Genomic DNA, 17342 nt, shown 5'->3' with positions numbered 1-17342 from the left:
ATACAAAACACATTTGACTCAGAGTGCATTTGACCCATGTAGTCAACACTGACTGACAGAGGCCTACTAATTGATCCCTTCCAAAACAATGAGATTATAGAGGGAGGTGTTCAGTCTGGACAGTTAAATGCATAGATGGAGCTTCTCTAGAAATTTTTGCCTTCACAAGGGAACAGCTTTTTGGAGCAATTTGTTAATTAAAAGTAATGTTTTTGAAGAGTATGTGTATTTTGAACAACCACTAGTTTTTAAATAACATTATATGTAACAATAGTCCTGCATGGTTCAATATATTAATGTGAGAAAAGGAGAGAATATGTCAGTAGAAATCATTTGGAACTTTTTGCTCCAATCTGTAATTTACAGGCTTCATAGGCTATAAACAATCAATCAACCTCCAAGGCAAGATCTATGTTCCATACCAATCTGCTCTTTTATTTTTCAGCACTATTTGATACCAGATGAATTATTCCCTAATGATGCTTATAATACTTAAAAATAATGTAATTCCTTGCACATTGGCAATAATAATCCCTGGTGATGCATAAACTTAAAAAGATAGTCCCCAGTACGGGATGTATTAAATTTTAAGTAATCTTGTGATCAATATGACTTTATAACTTTAGCCAGTAGCAGGTGTCATACAACATGAGCTCTGGCTAGTGGAAACAATGTGGAATTAAAACTCATCTTTTTATCATGTAATTTAATGACTGATCATGTTTATATTTATCTTAACCTTGTGTATATTAGTTTCATTAATTAAATTTATTAATTTGATTGATTGCTTTATTTCTTTTCTGATTTTGCTTTGACTACTTTGTTCCTTGTATAACTCTTTATGTATCTTATATTTGTACTTCTTAAGATTTTGCTATAGTCATGAATGTAAATTGCTGTGAGATATTCTTTGATGTAAAGTGCTTCATTAGTTTTATTATTATTGTTGTTGTTGTTGCTGCCATTATTATTATTGAAAAGATGACGCTTTAAGAATTTGCTCATCACCTTAAGATTTATCCATTTTTCGTAAATACAGCCACCTGTGACTTCCCCCTTAAACCCACCCTTTGGAACATATCTACCCAAATAATTGATATGATATTTATTACAAGTCCATAAATATACACATATATATGTGTATATATTCATTGGTGACATTATTACAGCTGCTTTGGTTTGTTTGTTTGTTCATATTTATTCCTTCTTATGAATACAGTTTGCCCTATGGTCCCCACTTCACGTTTGCTTCTTCACCTCTTCTTGAAATTGGACACTGCTACTGTGGAATGTCCCAAGAGGGCTTAGTGTATAGTTGCCATGGCAACATCACTAAGCTTTTCTTTTATTTTCTTTATTCAAAGTTCAAGTAACTAAAGGAATTGGGAATTGCCATGTCTGGGAGCAGAATGAAGGTATTTATCCCTTCCTGGAAACAAATGGCAAAGTAGTGTTAGACTGTAAGCATGTACTGGTTATAGGAGAAAGACATTTGAGCTGATCACACATATGGACATATACAGAACAGGTACTATATGTTGTCCTGAATATCTCTCAATGAGGTACTACTGCAATGTATAGAACCTTCATTCATTGAGAATCTGATTACTTCTCATCTAGAACAAACCATCTCTTGTTGTACAAACATTAAAGTAGTAAAATTTGTCATTCTTTAGTTATTCGTATAAGAAATGGCAAACTCTTGCAAACACTCTGATAGTTCTGCTGAACAGTCAGTATCAGGATCTGTTTCTAGTAAGGATATCTTATGGAGGTCTAAGAAGCTGAAAGGCATTCTGGAATCAACTCTTCCTGTAAGTATAATGATATGCAATGTAACCCACCCATATACCCCACTCCCCCTCCATCATCAGTGCTCTCCCTGTAATTACAGGCTATAATTCTTAGTCAAGTCACAGCATGAATTTGATATACTTTGAAGTATTGCCACACATGTTGTGTTTTGACTGTACCATACTGTGTGAAAAGACTACAAGTTGCATTAATTAGTATGTACATAGCTCCCTCTGTATGCTTTAATTCCCATAATAAAAAGTGATGGATGCCCATAATGTGTAAACAAATTGCAAAGTTGTACTGCACGTGCATGTGTTCATGTATTTTTCTGTTTACCAGTTGATGCCTTTTTAAACTTTTAATACATGTATGTTTAGGTTTTTGGTCTTGAAGACTGAAAAAATTTAGATTCCATTCAGAGGTAAACTTTGCAATGTTAGATCTTTTTTTTTCATTCATTGAACTGACTTTCTGTTATTTTGAATAAATTTTAGGATTTCTTATTTAAATTCTTGGCAAAAAATTTCAAAAAAATTGTTTTTAGTTTACAACATTGAATTTTGGATAGAGTTGGCTTCATTTTGTCTGTGGCAAAAGCCTCCAAGTGTATATTGCTTCCATAGTTTCTGATTGATCAAGCCTTACTATATAAAGCAACTTTTAAATGAGTTTTTAATAGACTTTGAATGTCACAAACAATTTAGATAGTGTGTAAACATTAACAATATTTACAGTATTTGTACTACTTATTTGTAGTACTATACTTATTTATAGTGACTAAAAGTCACTTACTCAGTGACTTTTGTTTACTTATTTGGCGCTATATAAGTCTCATTTATTATTATTATTATTATTTTGCTTTCAAACCTTGCAACTTTATTTGGTCCATTTGCAATTTGTTTTCAGCTTATTGAAAGTATATTGTCAATTTAGTGTTAATGGTTTCAGATGAAAAATAACATTAAACAAATAATAAACATAAGTACAATAAAATAGACTTGATAATTTTTTTTTTATCTCTAATGTTCGGTTCTTTGGTTTGACATGTCCAGGTTCTTTCTTGGGTGACTTTTCTTAAAAAAGTATCTCTAAAAGTTAAAGGTCTTCTACATACACACCACTTGTAACTAATCATGCTTTAAATGGTCACTGATGCTGCTTATAAATTTGCTTGAAACTTTTTTCTTGTAATAACCTCTAAAATATATTTCTTTTTCTACTTTCATAAGTTTGTCTGAAATTTTCAGGAATATATTCTCTTGGCTTAATTTAGTCCATGATTCTGGAAATAAAGCACAGATTCTGATATTCTATATTTGTTATAACTCTACAATATACCTTTTAACTTATTTTCCTTCCCTTTTCCAAGTTATCTATAACCCCCTTATCCATCTGAACTTTATTCTTTCGACTCCACTAACCCCTCCTACCAATCAGTGTATTGATTCTCTCTATTCCTGGACACTTGTCTCCTTCAGTAAGCTGTTTACATTCCTGTTGCACTACTACACTTATCTATAGATGCACTTTGAACCTCCCCCCCACCAGCTACAGTTCCCATAGCAACCAGCCAAGCTTTGCTTCCCCCATGGGTCTTTTGTAAGCAGTAAGATGTCATTGACAGTGGTATGAGGAATGTTCGCAGTGTATTGTATTGTTAACGGTTTATTTGCGTCTGTATTACCTAAAGCTCTGTGGTCTGGTTATAAATGAGTGGCAGATATTACTGTGTAGGGATAAGCCTGTCCTTACATAGTAAACAGTTAATTGTAAAGAGCCTAGTAATTAAGGCTGTAAAATACATTTGTTGGCCTGCTAGTTGGGAAGTATATTTGTTGTGTCCATGAGTGGAGCAATTACTGTGACCGATGTGGACAGGGTTGATAGGATTGAGGAGTTGGTCAAGCTGATTATTAATCACATTGACCCAGAGGTTACCCATCGTCCGTCTCAGGTAAGTATAATGACGTTAGCCGTGTAACTAAACATTGATGATGTAATGTAGTGTGTTAATCAGATTAAATATATACTCAGTAATCACAGCAACCCGGAGGTTAACCAACCTCCAGCTCAGGTATTAGTAATTACGATAGTCTTGTAATTATGTATTGATGATGTATTCAATGTGTTTTTCAAATTAGTTATACCATCAATCGGTCATCAAATTGACCGATATGTTATCCATTGTCCAGCTCATGTTAGTAGATGCATTAAGCTATGTACTTAATGTACCTTTGACACACCTACCATATGCATAGATCCATATTTGATATGGTGCTGTACAGGTGAACTGGTCATTCTTCTGTGGTAAAAAATGCAAATTTGTGATGGGTGAAAATGTGCTTATTTATATATTGTATCAAGTTTGCGTTAAGAGTTACCAGTATTGGTACAAAATTTTAATGTGCTTGTATTTTGCTGACACATGTTTAAATGTAATTTTGGTGGAGCTTCTAAGCTTCCAAATTTTTCATATATATTTTGGAGGGTTAAATTAACGATGAAATGTCTTAGTGGACTAGAAGGGCGTTAAAAGATTGTTGATTGCTGAGCCTGAGTGACCCTTACTTCATTGACCTCTAGCATATCTGGGTCTATACTGATGACCTTTAAATATATTGTCAGAATTTTGCTTGCCCTTTCTTGAATGAATTGTTTGAATTTTTTTTAGTAGTTTCCCACAAATTTGGGAATTGGATCAGATCATGCCCAGAAGGCAGTCAGTTGGGATACATCCAGGATGTTATCACAGAACACATAGTTACTATCTAAGCACCCCATAATCTATTAAATTAGCCATAAACCCTCAACACCATCAATGAGGCCCCAAATGGATCATTTCACAAACTGAGGCCTATCCACAGTTGGACCATCCACATCTTCACTGAGCAAAGTATCCTAACTAATGACTACATCTCTTCTTGTTTCAATTTTAAGGATAAACTAAAGATGAACCAGATGCAGAACCTCCTCCATGAGGCGTTGATTGACACCCGCCACGTAGAGAACGGCGCCATCATTCGCAGAAAGGATGTCTCGTTACGAGCCAGCTCAGCAGGTTTCTCTGTGAGTATCAGTGTTAAGGAACTCATTGATATAATTTGCTATTAATTCTGAGGAATTTCCGTATTGAGCAATTGGCCAAAAAATCGCTCAAGAAATAGTGCAGTCAGTCTATTGAACTATAACATTTTGCGTAAGTTGCCCAAAACTCCTCCCAACGTCCATCCTCCATCACACCAAAATTAAAATAGTAATAATGACCATGACAATGATGTGTGTTGCCTTGTACCCTAACTCCCATCGGACCAGGAGCTATGAAGCAATGGTTTGATCATGTTTACATTTTCTTCTCTGCGTGACTCTTGAAGCTAATCCTTCGTAAAGATCTTCATGATGACATTCCATATCTTTCGTTCTTTCAGTTATCCAATGACCAAATGGAACGTTTCGTAGCAGCCTTTCGAGATCCACCGCGCACCAGAGAGGAAGGGCTTTTCTTCAATGAAAGAAAATATAAATGTGTAAGGGCTGACACAAGCTCCATTTATGCAAAATGTGTGAGTATAGTTACCATGGCTACAGTAGGGTAAGAGCACACAACGCAGGTCGCGAAAATATCAAAGTTGTAAAAGTGTTTTGGCAAATTGTAAGGAAAGCTTGTGCATAGTGTTTTCCAGCAGGGATGAATATTTATAAGTTTGAGATACTCGTGGCATCGGTACCGTCCAGTAAACTTCGCTTACACATTGGAAATGTTTAAAATGATATATCCTGTAATAATTTAGACTATGTTGCATTATGGAGATTTTTCTGTCCCATGTTATTAATTATGAATGGTTCATTTGTTTTACAAGTATGTTGCCAAACAGTAGCATCATTTTGGGTACATGCATTACCAAGTAAATTATTTTTAACCACCCAAATTTTTGACAACGTTAATTGATCAATACTGCTAAATGGTTCCAAACATGTTACCTACAGCTCAGCTTGGAGCTTACTGAAGTTTAACGGTTGTCTCGTGGGTCTGAAATGACAAAACATTCCCAATCATGTATCCAGATTAACTTCAATTTCTTTGAACAGTATGAGTAATCAGTCATACCTTTTCTTTATTCATTAGTTTATACAATAGACACATGCAGTGAACAATCACCTCAAAGCAGAATCAATCACTCCATTCGGAACATGTCATTTATGTTAATGACAATATGACAGATTTGTCTATTAAAATGACATCTTTAAAGCAATTTCTTGATTTTACATGCAGCCTCTCTTTATTCCTTCATTTATTACTGTCTAACTATTTATTCCCTTTGATTGATACGGGTTCTGCTAATGAAGGTTCTAAACCAGTGAAGTTTTAAGTACGACCTTAATACCGGCATTGTTTTCAGGTCTCTGTTTGCATTCGGCTATGAAAATGTAAAGAGCAAAACAAAGAGGAGTTTAAAAGGGTTTTAAATCCTAGTGGCACCAAGACATAACAAAGTTACTTAGTTGTTTTTCTTTTTACTTTTGTTTTATATTAATCTTTGACACTTGACGACCTCAGTGACAGTTAAACTGGTCTGAGGGATGACCAACAAACAATATGAAAATTCAGCCCTTAGCAGAGTTACTTATATTAAATATATTTTTAATCCTTTTTTTGTTGTTATGCTTACAGGATAAAATTGGCGTGGTTCTTGTCAAAACTGGAAGTCTTATTGTGGTGGGCACATATAATGACAACATGTATCCAAGTGTTTGCATAGAAGCTGTGGAGAAGCTTGGTAAGTTATATCTCAGAGAACTTATGTCACTTCAATATGTACTGATATATGCTCTGGCGCTCGATCTATTGTACATAGGAACTAACCAGCAGCCTTCCCGCAGGCCTCAATCAAGTTATATATGTCTTCAAGGTTAACTTGAAGCTGTCAGAATAGTATCTGTTTGTGTGCAATTACATACAAATTTCATACAATTATCATTGTGTTTACTAAAGTTGAAGAAAATGAGGTTCTTAATTCATCGACAGGAGAAGAGATGGTAATGATTACTTGCCAACATTTTCTTATCAAATCTTTAATAGTGAATTTTCAGGTTAAAGCTCCTCTCCTCCCTCCCCCCTTCCTTCATAAATATTCCACATAGAACATAAATGTGTACGTTTTGTGCTTGTCAGTTTACCATGTTGTTGAGATCTGAAGAAAGTTATAAGTATTACTCTATCCAGACTTTCTGCCTGTCTTTTTTTCTTTAATAACATACTGCAACTTAAAGTACCCACCAAATTTTGTTGATGGTTGCTGTTACATTTGGTTTTCCACTTCTAAATAGAACTACCAGATTTTAAAAAACAAGGAAACATCAGTTCTTATTATCTAAAATTTTCTTAGAATGTTTTGTTTTCGGTTTCTAATGATCTTACTTATTTCCCAAATATTTTAAGGACTGACGGTTTAATGATACTATGCAATATCTCAGTGAAGAAAATGTGTGAACAGCAACATTAAATTCAAAGAAGCCAAATACTTTGATCATCGGTGACCAAAGTTTTGATCTCTCTAGCATATTCTGACGTAAATGGTTGTGACCTCTATACTAGAAGAGAAAAGAGCACCTATGTTGCTGAAATCATTGCACATAGACTAGAGATACATGTCAAGTAAAATCAATGGTGTGTGACTTTGCTTTCTTACATCATGCAGTGTTGATAAAGTATTAACCTTATATCTTGCAGCTTCCTACTTCAAGGAGAAAGATAAATGAGACCAGTGCTTCAGAAGATGTTGAGTGATAATGGATGCCCTTGATTTTGTTCAGATGATGAACCGTCTATATGGATGTTGCTGCAGTAACTTTCATTTATAGCGTGGAGGTGATATGAGGTAGTTCAAGGTGAACCATGTTGGTTGAAGTATTTTATGCTCAGGACAGGATCCAACTTGGTGGCCGTGATGTCCAAATGTTGATCCGTGGTTCGTCGACTAACTATGCTGCAGTTTTGTGGCACGTCTCTCCTAAAGCAAGCAGTGTGCCGGGGGTACCAGAGAGAACCCAGGTTGAAGGTTACTGTAGGTGAAGAGCGAAGTATTCTCTAACCCATAACCAGTGTTAGTCATATTACCCAGATCAACTCACTGAAATGGCGATCATCTATGACAGTAATGGTACTCGCAGTGAATTAATACCTCACTAAAGGTAAATACATGGCTAGTAGATGAACATGGAGCTAAACAGAGAAAGAAAAGTTGTGCCTTTTGAGGATTTAGAGGATCAATTAAGTTGCTGTTGGAGCACAATTTAACAAAGATTTAATAGGAATTGAACACTAAACTTGAGTTATAAAATTATTATTTATCATCATTTCACAGTCAATAATATCAAATGAATCTATTATGTCAGTCATCCTGTTAATAATTTTGTCAGGTTACTGCATTTATTTTTCCTGGATAAAAGAAGCACACATTGCAGTCCTCCTTGTACTCTGTAAAGAAATCACAGATATCAACCCAAACTTTAATGTTTGAACTTTTGCTAGAAAATTCGCTGGAATGCTTTCTCTTATATACTAAATAATTACAAAATATTAGAGGTGACCTTCAGAATTAATCGTACATTAAAACACACTGCAATAAATGTTTTGTATGATGTTTTGTTCATGCCACAGCGACCTTTTTATTGGTTTTAAACTGTCATCTATTCACCACTGACATAAAGACAGCAAACACAAGTCTGTTGATTATTCATTTTTCAATATCTTGAATTATCGAACCGTCGTTTTAAAACAAGTTGTAATATCAAGTCCCAGGTGTTTTATCATTGATTCTAGCCACAAGCAACTGTGCCACTAACCATTGATAATGTCTCAGGTTTTAAATCACCATAAATTTTTTATTCTACCTCCTGGCCGTATCTTATCCTCGTCCAATTATGTTTCTCTTTCGTTGTTCCATGAGCTATGTATGATTCATCTATGGTTGAACATTTAATTACAGATACATTCAAATCGAAACCAGTCAAAGTTATGTATAAGCTGCTTGGATCTGACCTTACGTGAAACTCTTGTACAATATAACAAAGTACAAATGGTTGAGTTTGGATCATATCATCCATCACACACCACCAAGTAATAAACGATCACAGGTTTATGGCTAGTTTGTTATATTATTACCAGCAAAGATCTATGCCTCCAGAAAGTCAATTATTTTTGGCAAAGCAAATCAATACGTTGCCTAAATATGCAAGAGATTTAAAGAAAAATACACTCTGAGGCGCATAGCTTAAAACAGTTGAGGCAATGTGATGAAGAAAGATGAAGAGTTTACTGCCAAGGCCTACACAACTTCCGTAGCAAGTACATCACAAGAATCAGGACTGGGCTGCACTTGTTGTTATCAGCTGGTAGAGCTTATTTTCAGATTCTTTGCATGTTTTGAGGGAGAAAGAAATATACCTCACTGTCTTGCTATGTAACAACAACAAACTAGTTTAATACTTTGGTAAATCTGGTGGGAAATTGACTAGTCATAAACTTCCATGACAAATAATTGCTGCTTTGACCAGTTAACAATATTCAAGAACTTGACAAGGCCAGCGAGGGTAAATTGTGTTCACCTTTTCCATCATAGTGAACCTCCAGTAGCGGATGATGTGGCCTTGGGGAAGGGGTGTCTAAGGAGGGCGAGGGGGGTGAGGAACCCCCTCCTATTTCAGAGGTTTTTTTTGTTGCTACATGATTAAGTGTTCTTAGTGTTATATTTTGTTACTTTTAAGTAGCATTTTACTACAAATTTTCAACATTTTACTACAAATATCGACATCCTCTTTCTTCCAAATTTTGTGGCCACCCTCCAAATTTTTTTGAGGACCCTAAAGAGTTGTGACCCCCACTTTGAATACAAGGGGTAATGGCTATACATTTGGAGGAAGGAATGTATTTCATTGTCCAGTTATGGAACAATGTACTGGTTTTTGGAGTGAATCTGGTGAGGACTTGGTCTTGGTGTAACTTTAGTAATTTGTACAGTAATTTTATGAAAAGGGATTTTCCCAACATAATAAGAACTGGACTAGACTGAAGATGCCAATGGTGTTCTTTTCAAATATGTGTAACCAAAGTCACTGATGTTATTAAAGTATCCATGGTGATGAGGAACAATGCTTATTGTGTCCAATTGTCTCTTAATGTTTGTAGACTACCATAAAAGGTCATCTGTATTGGTCCCAGATTTTAGAGTGTTAAAATACCTCCATATTTTTCTGTCGACTTCTTCATTGACATAAATGTACCGGACTTTCAACAGTGTTAAATTATAGCCAATTGAATGTCTTAGGAAAAGGTTAGGAAAAGATTTGGCAAATGGCATAATATGTCACCAGAGGGTGAGAGTACAACAGTTGTTGGGGTTTGTGCCTGAGTGACCATTTATTTGACAATCTGATACAAGTGCTGATTGTAACATTTTAAATACGCCGTCGACGAGGTCTTCTATTCTTCTTCAAGTTGACTTGAAACAATTGCACATGTTAAACATGATTCTGTTAATTAACTATAATCACTGACAGCTAAACACACATATGGAAGTATCTTTAGGTTATGTGTCCTTCACACATGTAACTTTATGATCAAGATGAACATCATTTCTAATCCTGATACTCTATTAAAGGAATTGTCTGGTGGAAGATTTTGATACATTGTCCTTGTAGTTATTGTTTTTGATTCCTTGGTGGTAGCCGTAGGAATCTATGCGGTCATGACTGCGTGTGTATGTGTGTATGTGTGTGTGTGTGTGCGTATGTGTGTGTTTGTGTCTGTGTGTGTGTGACGCCAAGCTTGAAATTAGGTTTTCTCAGCAATCCCAAGGTAGATTGATCTCATTCTTGGTACATAGGTTGCCCATCATGAGTAGACGATCCCTATTTATTTTGGTGCTAATATCATGAATATTAATGAGTGGGCGGGGCTTAGAGTGATTTTCAACAAATGTCAATATCTTCGCAACCGTAAGTTAAATTTTCATGGAACTTGGTTTGGTGGTACAAGAGGAAAGTCCTCTATATGAATATGGTGACAGTTTGTCCAATCTCATTATTATTCATGAGGGGCGGGGCTAAGTGTTGTTTTTCGCAAAAAATTAGGTTTTTCGCAAAAAATTAGGTTCGCAAAAAATTAGGTTTTCTCAGCAATCCCAAGGTGGATTGATCTCATTCTTGGTACATAGGTTACCCATCATGAGTAGACGATCCCTATTTATTTTGGTGCTAATATCATGAATATTAATGAGTGGGCGGGGCTTAGAGTGATTTTCAACAAATGTCAATATCTTCGCAACCGTAAGTTAAATTTTCATGGAACTTGGTTTGGTGGTACAAGAGGAAAGTCCTCTATATGAATATGGTGACAGTTTGTCCAATCTCATTATTATTCATGAGGGGCGGGGCTAAGTGTTGTTTTTCGCAAAAAAGCTTGAAATTAGGTTTTCTCAGCAATCCCAAGGTGGATTGATCTCATTCTTGGTACATAGGTTACCCATCATGAGTAGACGATCCCTATTTATTTTGGTGCTAATATCATGAATATTAATATATATTAATATATATTAATATATTAATATGAATATGAGCTGATAGCAAGGAACAACATTTGTGTTGATGCTACATTAATATTCATAAAAGGTCGGAACCAAGTGTACACAATGAACCTACAGTAATATTTACTGTAGATGCCAAGGAATCTCAAAACCTCTTGGTTTTCTTGTTCTCTTTCTAACCATGTAAAAATTGTCCCCATTCGACGTTTTCTTATTACTGCGGTGGACTAAAAGTGACTTTTGATTGGAAGTTCATGGAACTTGATAACTGGCCTGGACGTACCAGGCGATTCAAGTTTGTGCTGTTACCAGGTTTGTGATAGGTTTATTTGTTTTGTAGTGTTCTAGCCACTGCTTCATATATCTTTAAAAGAACACTTAGAAGAGGTGTGAATATATTATTGACAGATGAAAGAGGACCATTCAAAACATTCTTGTGAAATTTGCATTCCTATAGCATTTTCATGGTACACATTAATGTGTTATCATCAACAGATTGTAAATGTGTGGGTTATGTTATTGGTATACAAGACTAAAATCTGTAAGTAATTGAAAAAGTAATTGAATAAGTAATTGAAAACATTGCAAAGGTTACACAAACATATATTGTATAACAAGCTGTATACATTGGTTGGACAGATTATACAGTATTAATGAGGACTGAAAAGCTAACAAAAAAAAAAGAGAAAAAGAAAGATATGCTGTACATCACAGAGAGCAAAAAAATTAAGAAGAAAAACAATTATGAGAAGTGAAAAAAGACTATCATTAGAAAAAACTGGATCTAAAACCTGTCAATTTTTTACCATTTAGACGAATAATAAATATATTAGCAATCAGTTATTGTATTCAAAGCTTTAGAGAGGGCTTGATAAGAGAATTACAGATGGAATGAATGAATAGACATGTGTGTTTAACTGCTAACCATTCTTGAACTGAACCTTAAAGACCAAGCTGTTTTCAAAGCATATATACCGAATGGAATTTTAAGATTTAATGAATGAATGTTGGAGGACAGAGAACATTCCAGCATTAACGTTGCTTAACTAAATACCAACCACTTGTTAATAAGAACCCTAAACCCCATCAATGGAATACTGAATGAATTTATCCCTGTAAATAAACACTGCTAACTTTAGAACTATCCACCTCTTGTCATAACAGAAGGTCGCTCACTCCAGCTATCACTTCTATTGGTAAACATCTTCACATATTTATGACTCTCATCACTACTGTGAACTTTCTGGCTTCAAACATACAAGAAAAAAGACCAACCAACAAAATCAAACTGGCCAAGTAAGGACAAACATTAAACAGGGCTTTAACCTAAACCCTCAGATACAAACACCTCACTATTAAAGGATCCCCCCCCCCCCATGCTGAAGAATCAGCTTGGGTCATTTCATCCATTTTTTTAGCTGATCTAACCAACTACTAACTTCGGCTGTCCATAAACCATGTTTGCCATACCTCTTTAATTTATAGGGACTTTCTAGTGGCATAAAAAAAACCAAAATGGTCACAATGTATCAAAACTTTGACAACATACTTTGAAGCATGTGGTTTTAATTTTGTCAGCTTTGGAATATCCATTTGCATAATATTTTCTTTTCTTTTTTTGGTTACAAAAGCTTCCATGAAGACAAAAAGTTCCTTCAGAGAAAACATTAAACAAAAGGCTCATTCATTACTACTTAACAGTGTTTGTAGTCGTTTCAAGAAAAGTCACCAAAGGTACAGAGCCTGGGCATTAAACCATCTTGATCCACTCCCTCTCCCAACCCACATCCCCTAACTCAAGACTGTATCAAAAAAGTATCACAACAAGTCCACTTGAAACAAAACAGATACTGAATATGATCATAGCACCTCAAACTATTGCATGGGTACAAGAGTAAAGTTGGGCCAATTGTGAAACCAATCTTTCGAAGGCATTTTTACAGTTCTGGAAATAATAATAATACAAAAGGCCACTGCAGAGATAACAACAGACACATAAAGAGTGCAACATATGTAACATAATGTGGCATGTTCTGTGTTTGCTTTGGTTCTGCGTTATCCAAACGACCCTGACATTCCTAGTGATTACCTATCGCCAGAAAATTGTTCGAAATCAGTGTTTTACTTGTTACCTCAAGATCATACAACTGTCAGTCGAAGATCAGAAACCATATTGAATTTCTGGCCAACCCCATGAATCATTCCAACTGGCATTGTGCATCAACAATATTTTTTTTGGGGGGGGGGGGCATGTCAATTTTTGGTTGGCTGTACCTATCCATCCATCTTACTAAATGTAGCTATCTCTAGAAGTGCAAGTAATGCTAAGATCATATTTCAACTGATTTTTATGCAGGGAAGAAAATGGAAGGAAAAACAGTGTAATTTTGAAAACATATATGAGATAAAATAGTGAATGTACAAATTAAAAACAAATAATCATATTGAACTAGGAATAAACCTTAAATAAATCAGTACTTATTACTACTTGAATACTTATTAACTATTTCAAATTCAGTTTTTTTTGTTCCCTTTACAGTTGTTAAAGAACTCAAAATCAGTGAATGATTGCATGATTACACAAATTAAAGACTGATTTTTCATTCTTTTTTTCTGAAAAAATTTGCTCTCATTTTACCCATAACTTTTTTTGATGCTCTCTTTCATCAATCCTACCATGAACTACAGACTTCTAATTCAAGGATAAATTTCTTTAAGGTAGACTACAAAGAATGGGCGAGACATGCACCTTTTGCTTGGAACACAATTCCTAGCTTGAAATGGGTCGATAAAGGTAGACAACCTAAACCCATGTGACAATTTTTTAAGGAAACCGTCCAACTTCAAGGCAACGTAACTATGTGTTTGCTCATGCAGTGTTCCCTTTACCCCTGGCGTCCCTGAGAGAGCTTCACCAGGATTCCGCTGTGAGAGATGATGCTAAAACAAGCCATTGCCTATTATAACAAGGGCAAGAGTGAGATCTCATACGGGTTATCTGTTACAGGGGATTTCAGTGTGACTAACTGTTGATACACACTAACTGACAGCAGAACACTGTTATACATACCTTCCTTTGCATACCTTACGATAAAAACGAGTATCTGTATGTTCTCCAACATAGCAATACGCATGACAGCTTTTTAAAGCTGATATCCGTCAGGATTTGCGTTACTGAATACTTTTAAATATTTGAGGCAGGCATTCTACGACAATGTTATACATCTTGTATTAAGCTGCAACATAAAATGTATTTTTTTGAAACTTCTTACAATCATGGCAAATATTGTTTTGTACATGATGTGGTCGACAACGAAGCTTGACTTTATACCATATAAGGACAGGCAAAACACTGCTTTTTACATTGACAATAAGCAAATATTGTCTACAATCATTATCAGTTTACTTCCCAACTAATCAGATAATTGCATGATGTCAATGGCAATTGCTGTGATTTTATTACGTTTTCTCCAAGCACACCGTTTGTCACATTCTTATGCAGCGAATTCCACTTAAGATTCAATCAAATTTACAACAAAAAAAGAATGAAGATAAGAAATGAGATGTTCCCAAAAATACAAAGTCGTCACTCCCGACATTCGTTAATGCATCTAATTGCTAACAATAAACAAAAGACAAACAGTAAAACAAAAATCCCAAGAGAGCCAACTCGTTAACAATGCTCTTAATTACCTGTACAGTTAGAAGGTGGCGGGTGTATGAGCATAAAACCATGAATGCAGAGACTGTTTGGAGTTAGGGTTAGCAATTTGAGGTTAGGGTTGCTGAATCAGCCATTGTTATCCAAGGAAGAATTGGGGGTTGAATAGGATACTTTCTTATCCCCATCACGTCACATATACCAGCCTTTGGATGCCAGTTCTACATCACACCCACCCATCTTATTCATCCTTTGTTTTTGTTTTCCCCCTTTAAACAATACTTTGAGAACTTACAAAGCTCTCAAAACTAATGAAAATGAAGGAAAGATTAGAACATCTCTTGCTGTAGATCAAAATAATGAAAACTTTGCTGTTCTATTAACATCCCCCAGTCAAACACAGCCAACTTCTCTGCAATTCTCTGGACGATATATCTGCTGGTGACTACTTCATATTACCAGCAGAGAGGAGGAACATTGACACCCACATTCTATTCATACCTAACCTCGATATGCATGTTATGGTTGTATATAATAATACATTGCCTCAAGTTTTTGTTAGTCACCAAGAGGCAAATAAAACTACCAAAACTTGTTAGCTACAAATAATTTCCAATATATATGTTACTTCTTATTTACGTTGTTTTCGGTTGGCGGGACCTGATACACCCCTTTATACTACTACTACTACTACAACAACCCAACCAGGATTAGTTCTTTGTTTAGCACATATTCATCAGTATTGGAAGCACATAGGATTAACTGTATTTTTAAGGACCCTCGATTAGAAGTATGGCAACAAGGGGCATTAGTTTAACTTATATTTTCAACAGCTTTTTTCAAAGAATTTACAACGTCAAAACTTCACATTGAGAAATTTGAATCCTTATCTTCTTTCCGCACACATATTAGTCAAATACAGCTGTACACATCAACTTGGTAATTGTTTCATGTTTGTTATCTCCTCATAATTTTACAGAAATTTGCTGATAACTTTGCAAGACTTCCAATCTCACACTGTTGCCTGCGTATACTGTAGCATTATGCTTCAATCAGCCAATGAGATGCCTGTGTGCTACTACTCGGCCGATACACATCTGCATCAGATGGTAAGCAAGTCGGTACTTGGCAGAGTAACTTTCCGAAACTGGGAACATGTAAAATAATGTTATTATTATAATTTGAAAGGAAAGTAAAAAAACGTAGTGCATGTTTTTTTGTCGTTTTTCTTGGGAGAGAGAGAAGCTTGGGACAGATGTTGTTTGGGTGCCCCCTGCTCTTGGCACTTTTCTACGTTTCTTCTGATCCGTCCTGATAAATCTACAGCATCCTATGCTGTCTCCAGCCGTATTCAATTTCCGATTCTTCCACTTTGGTCTCTTCGAAGACCTCTGAATTTTTAAAGGCGTCCAAATATCGATGGATGTTAGTCATTGCTTCTGGAATTACGTATCCCTAAAAAAGTAGATAAGATGAGAGAGAAACATGAGATTCAGATGAGCATGAAACTCCACCCCACAGTTTACCCCCCCCCAAAAAAAAAAAGATGGAGAAAAAATATTATATATCCCGGCAGGGCTGTGCATTTACGTTTAATGATCTAAACGATTAAATGGCTGAATATTCGTTCGTTTAAATGGCTGAATTTTCATTCGTTTAACAGTAACATTTTGACCTGGACTTTCGTCAAAATCGAGCTACCCGAAATATGAGGGTCAACAATCCAATTTTACCCGGATCGAAGTAGAAAATGCAGAAAATGAAAGTATTTTCACTGCTTCATATCATGTGGTTAATTTGCTCCTTCATTTTATGCTATATAATTACTTCCCACCGTAATACATGGTCATACCCCCAGCATAGCATTCGTATGTTAACACAAAAAAAAACTTTTTGCGCCAGATGGAGAATCTGCTTGAAACGTAGATGTTATTGTAATACCCCCCTCCCGAGAAAATACGATCCATTGCTTTACCCCCAATCCACGCTATTCAGCCAATTGTTATTCCAGAGTGATGTAGGTATACAGTGTAGCTGGGTGAAAAAAAAGATTACAGAATCACAGGTGTGCGAAAACAGATGCGCTCTGAACCGGTTTTATTTTCTTGGCTAAGGAGCTCAGGTACTGCCCTTCATGATTAAGCTGGGATTTTTTGGAGAGTAAGGACGAGTGTAAACCCGATCATGACCAATTGGCAAAAGCGGGCGTTAGGTCGGCTTGAAAGCAAATCACTTTCATGTTGCGATCACGATCGTAAGTTATCCTCAACATGGGATTAAGTATGTGGCTTTCTTGTGTTTGT

At 35.6% G+C, this 17342-nt stretch overlaps 2 protein-coding genes across 3 annotated transcripts in view; one reads left to right on the top strand and one right to left on the bottom strand.

Annotated features, from left to right (window-relative positions):
• The first annotated feature begins 1188 nt into the window (after positions 1-1188).
• LOC139962422 (profilin-4-like) lies at positions 1189-14054 on the top strand. 2 transcript variants are annotated; one of them, XM_071962354.1, is made up of 5 exons: positions 1189-1814; positions 4735-4863; positions 5223-5357; positions 6467-6572; positions 7526-14054. In XM_071962354.1, exons 1-5 carry the CDS (start codon positions 1692-1694, stop codon positions 7552-7554), a joined length of 522 nt encoding a protein of 173 aa, XP_071818455.1. In that variant the 5' UTR covers positions 1189-1691; the 3' UTR covers positions 7555-14054. The 2 variants fall into 2 exon arrangements, with proteins under 2 accessions (XP_071818455.1, XP_071818457.1); XM_071962356.1 differs by lacking the exon at positions 1189-1814 and adding an exon at positions 2761-3751.
• Positions 11966-17342, bottom strand: part of LOC139962421 (chloride intracellular channel protein 4-like) — a 21143-nt gene continuing 15766 nt past the window's right edge. Inside the window, exon 5 of the mRNA XM_071962353.1 lies at positions 11966-16494. Within this exon, the coding sequence (XP_071818454.1) occupies positions 16360-16494 (135 nt within the window). The 3' untranslated portion in view covers positions 11966-16359. The remainder of the gene's footprint in view (positions 16495-17342) is intronic.

This window comes from Apostichopus japonicus, chromosome 21 (genome assembly GCF_037975245.1).
Source record: "Apostichopus japonicus isolate 1M-3 chromosome 21, ASM3797524v1, whole genome shotgun sequence".
Classification (NCBI taxonomy): Eukaryota; Metazoa; Echinodermata; class Holothuroidea; order Aspidochirotida; family Stichopodidae; genus Apostichopus; species Apostichopus japonicus.
Note: the sequence above shows the minus strand (reverse complement) of the source record. Positions and strands in the feature narration are given on the sequence as shown.

Bases quoted from the DNA above. Each gene is read 5' to 3' on its own strand.
- LOC139962422 (XM_071962354.1), top strand. From the start codon at position 1,692: ATGGCAAACTCTTGCAAACACTCTGATAGTTCTGCTGAACAGTCAGTA. The intron at 4,864-5,222 runs GTGAGTATCAGT...TCGTTCTTTCAG, and splicing joins CCAGCTCAGCAGGTTTCTCT to TTATCCAATGACCAAATGGA. The intron at 5,358-6,466 runs GTGAGTATAGTT...TTATGCTTACAG, and splicing joins GCTCCATTTATGCAAAATGT to GATAAAATTGGCGTGGTTCT.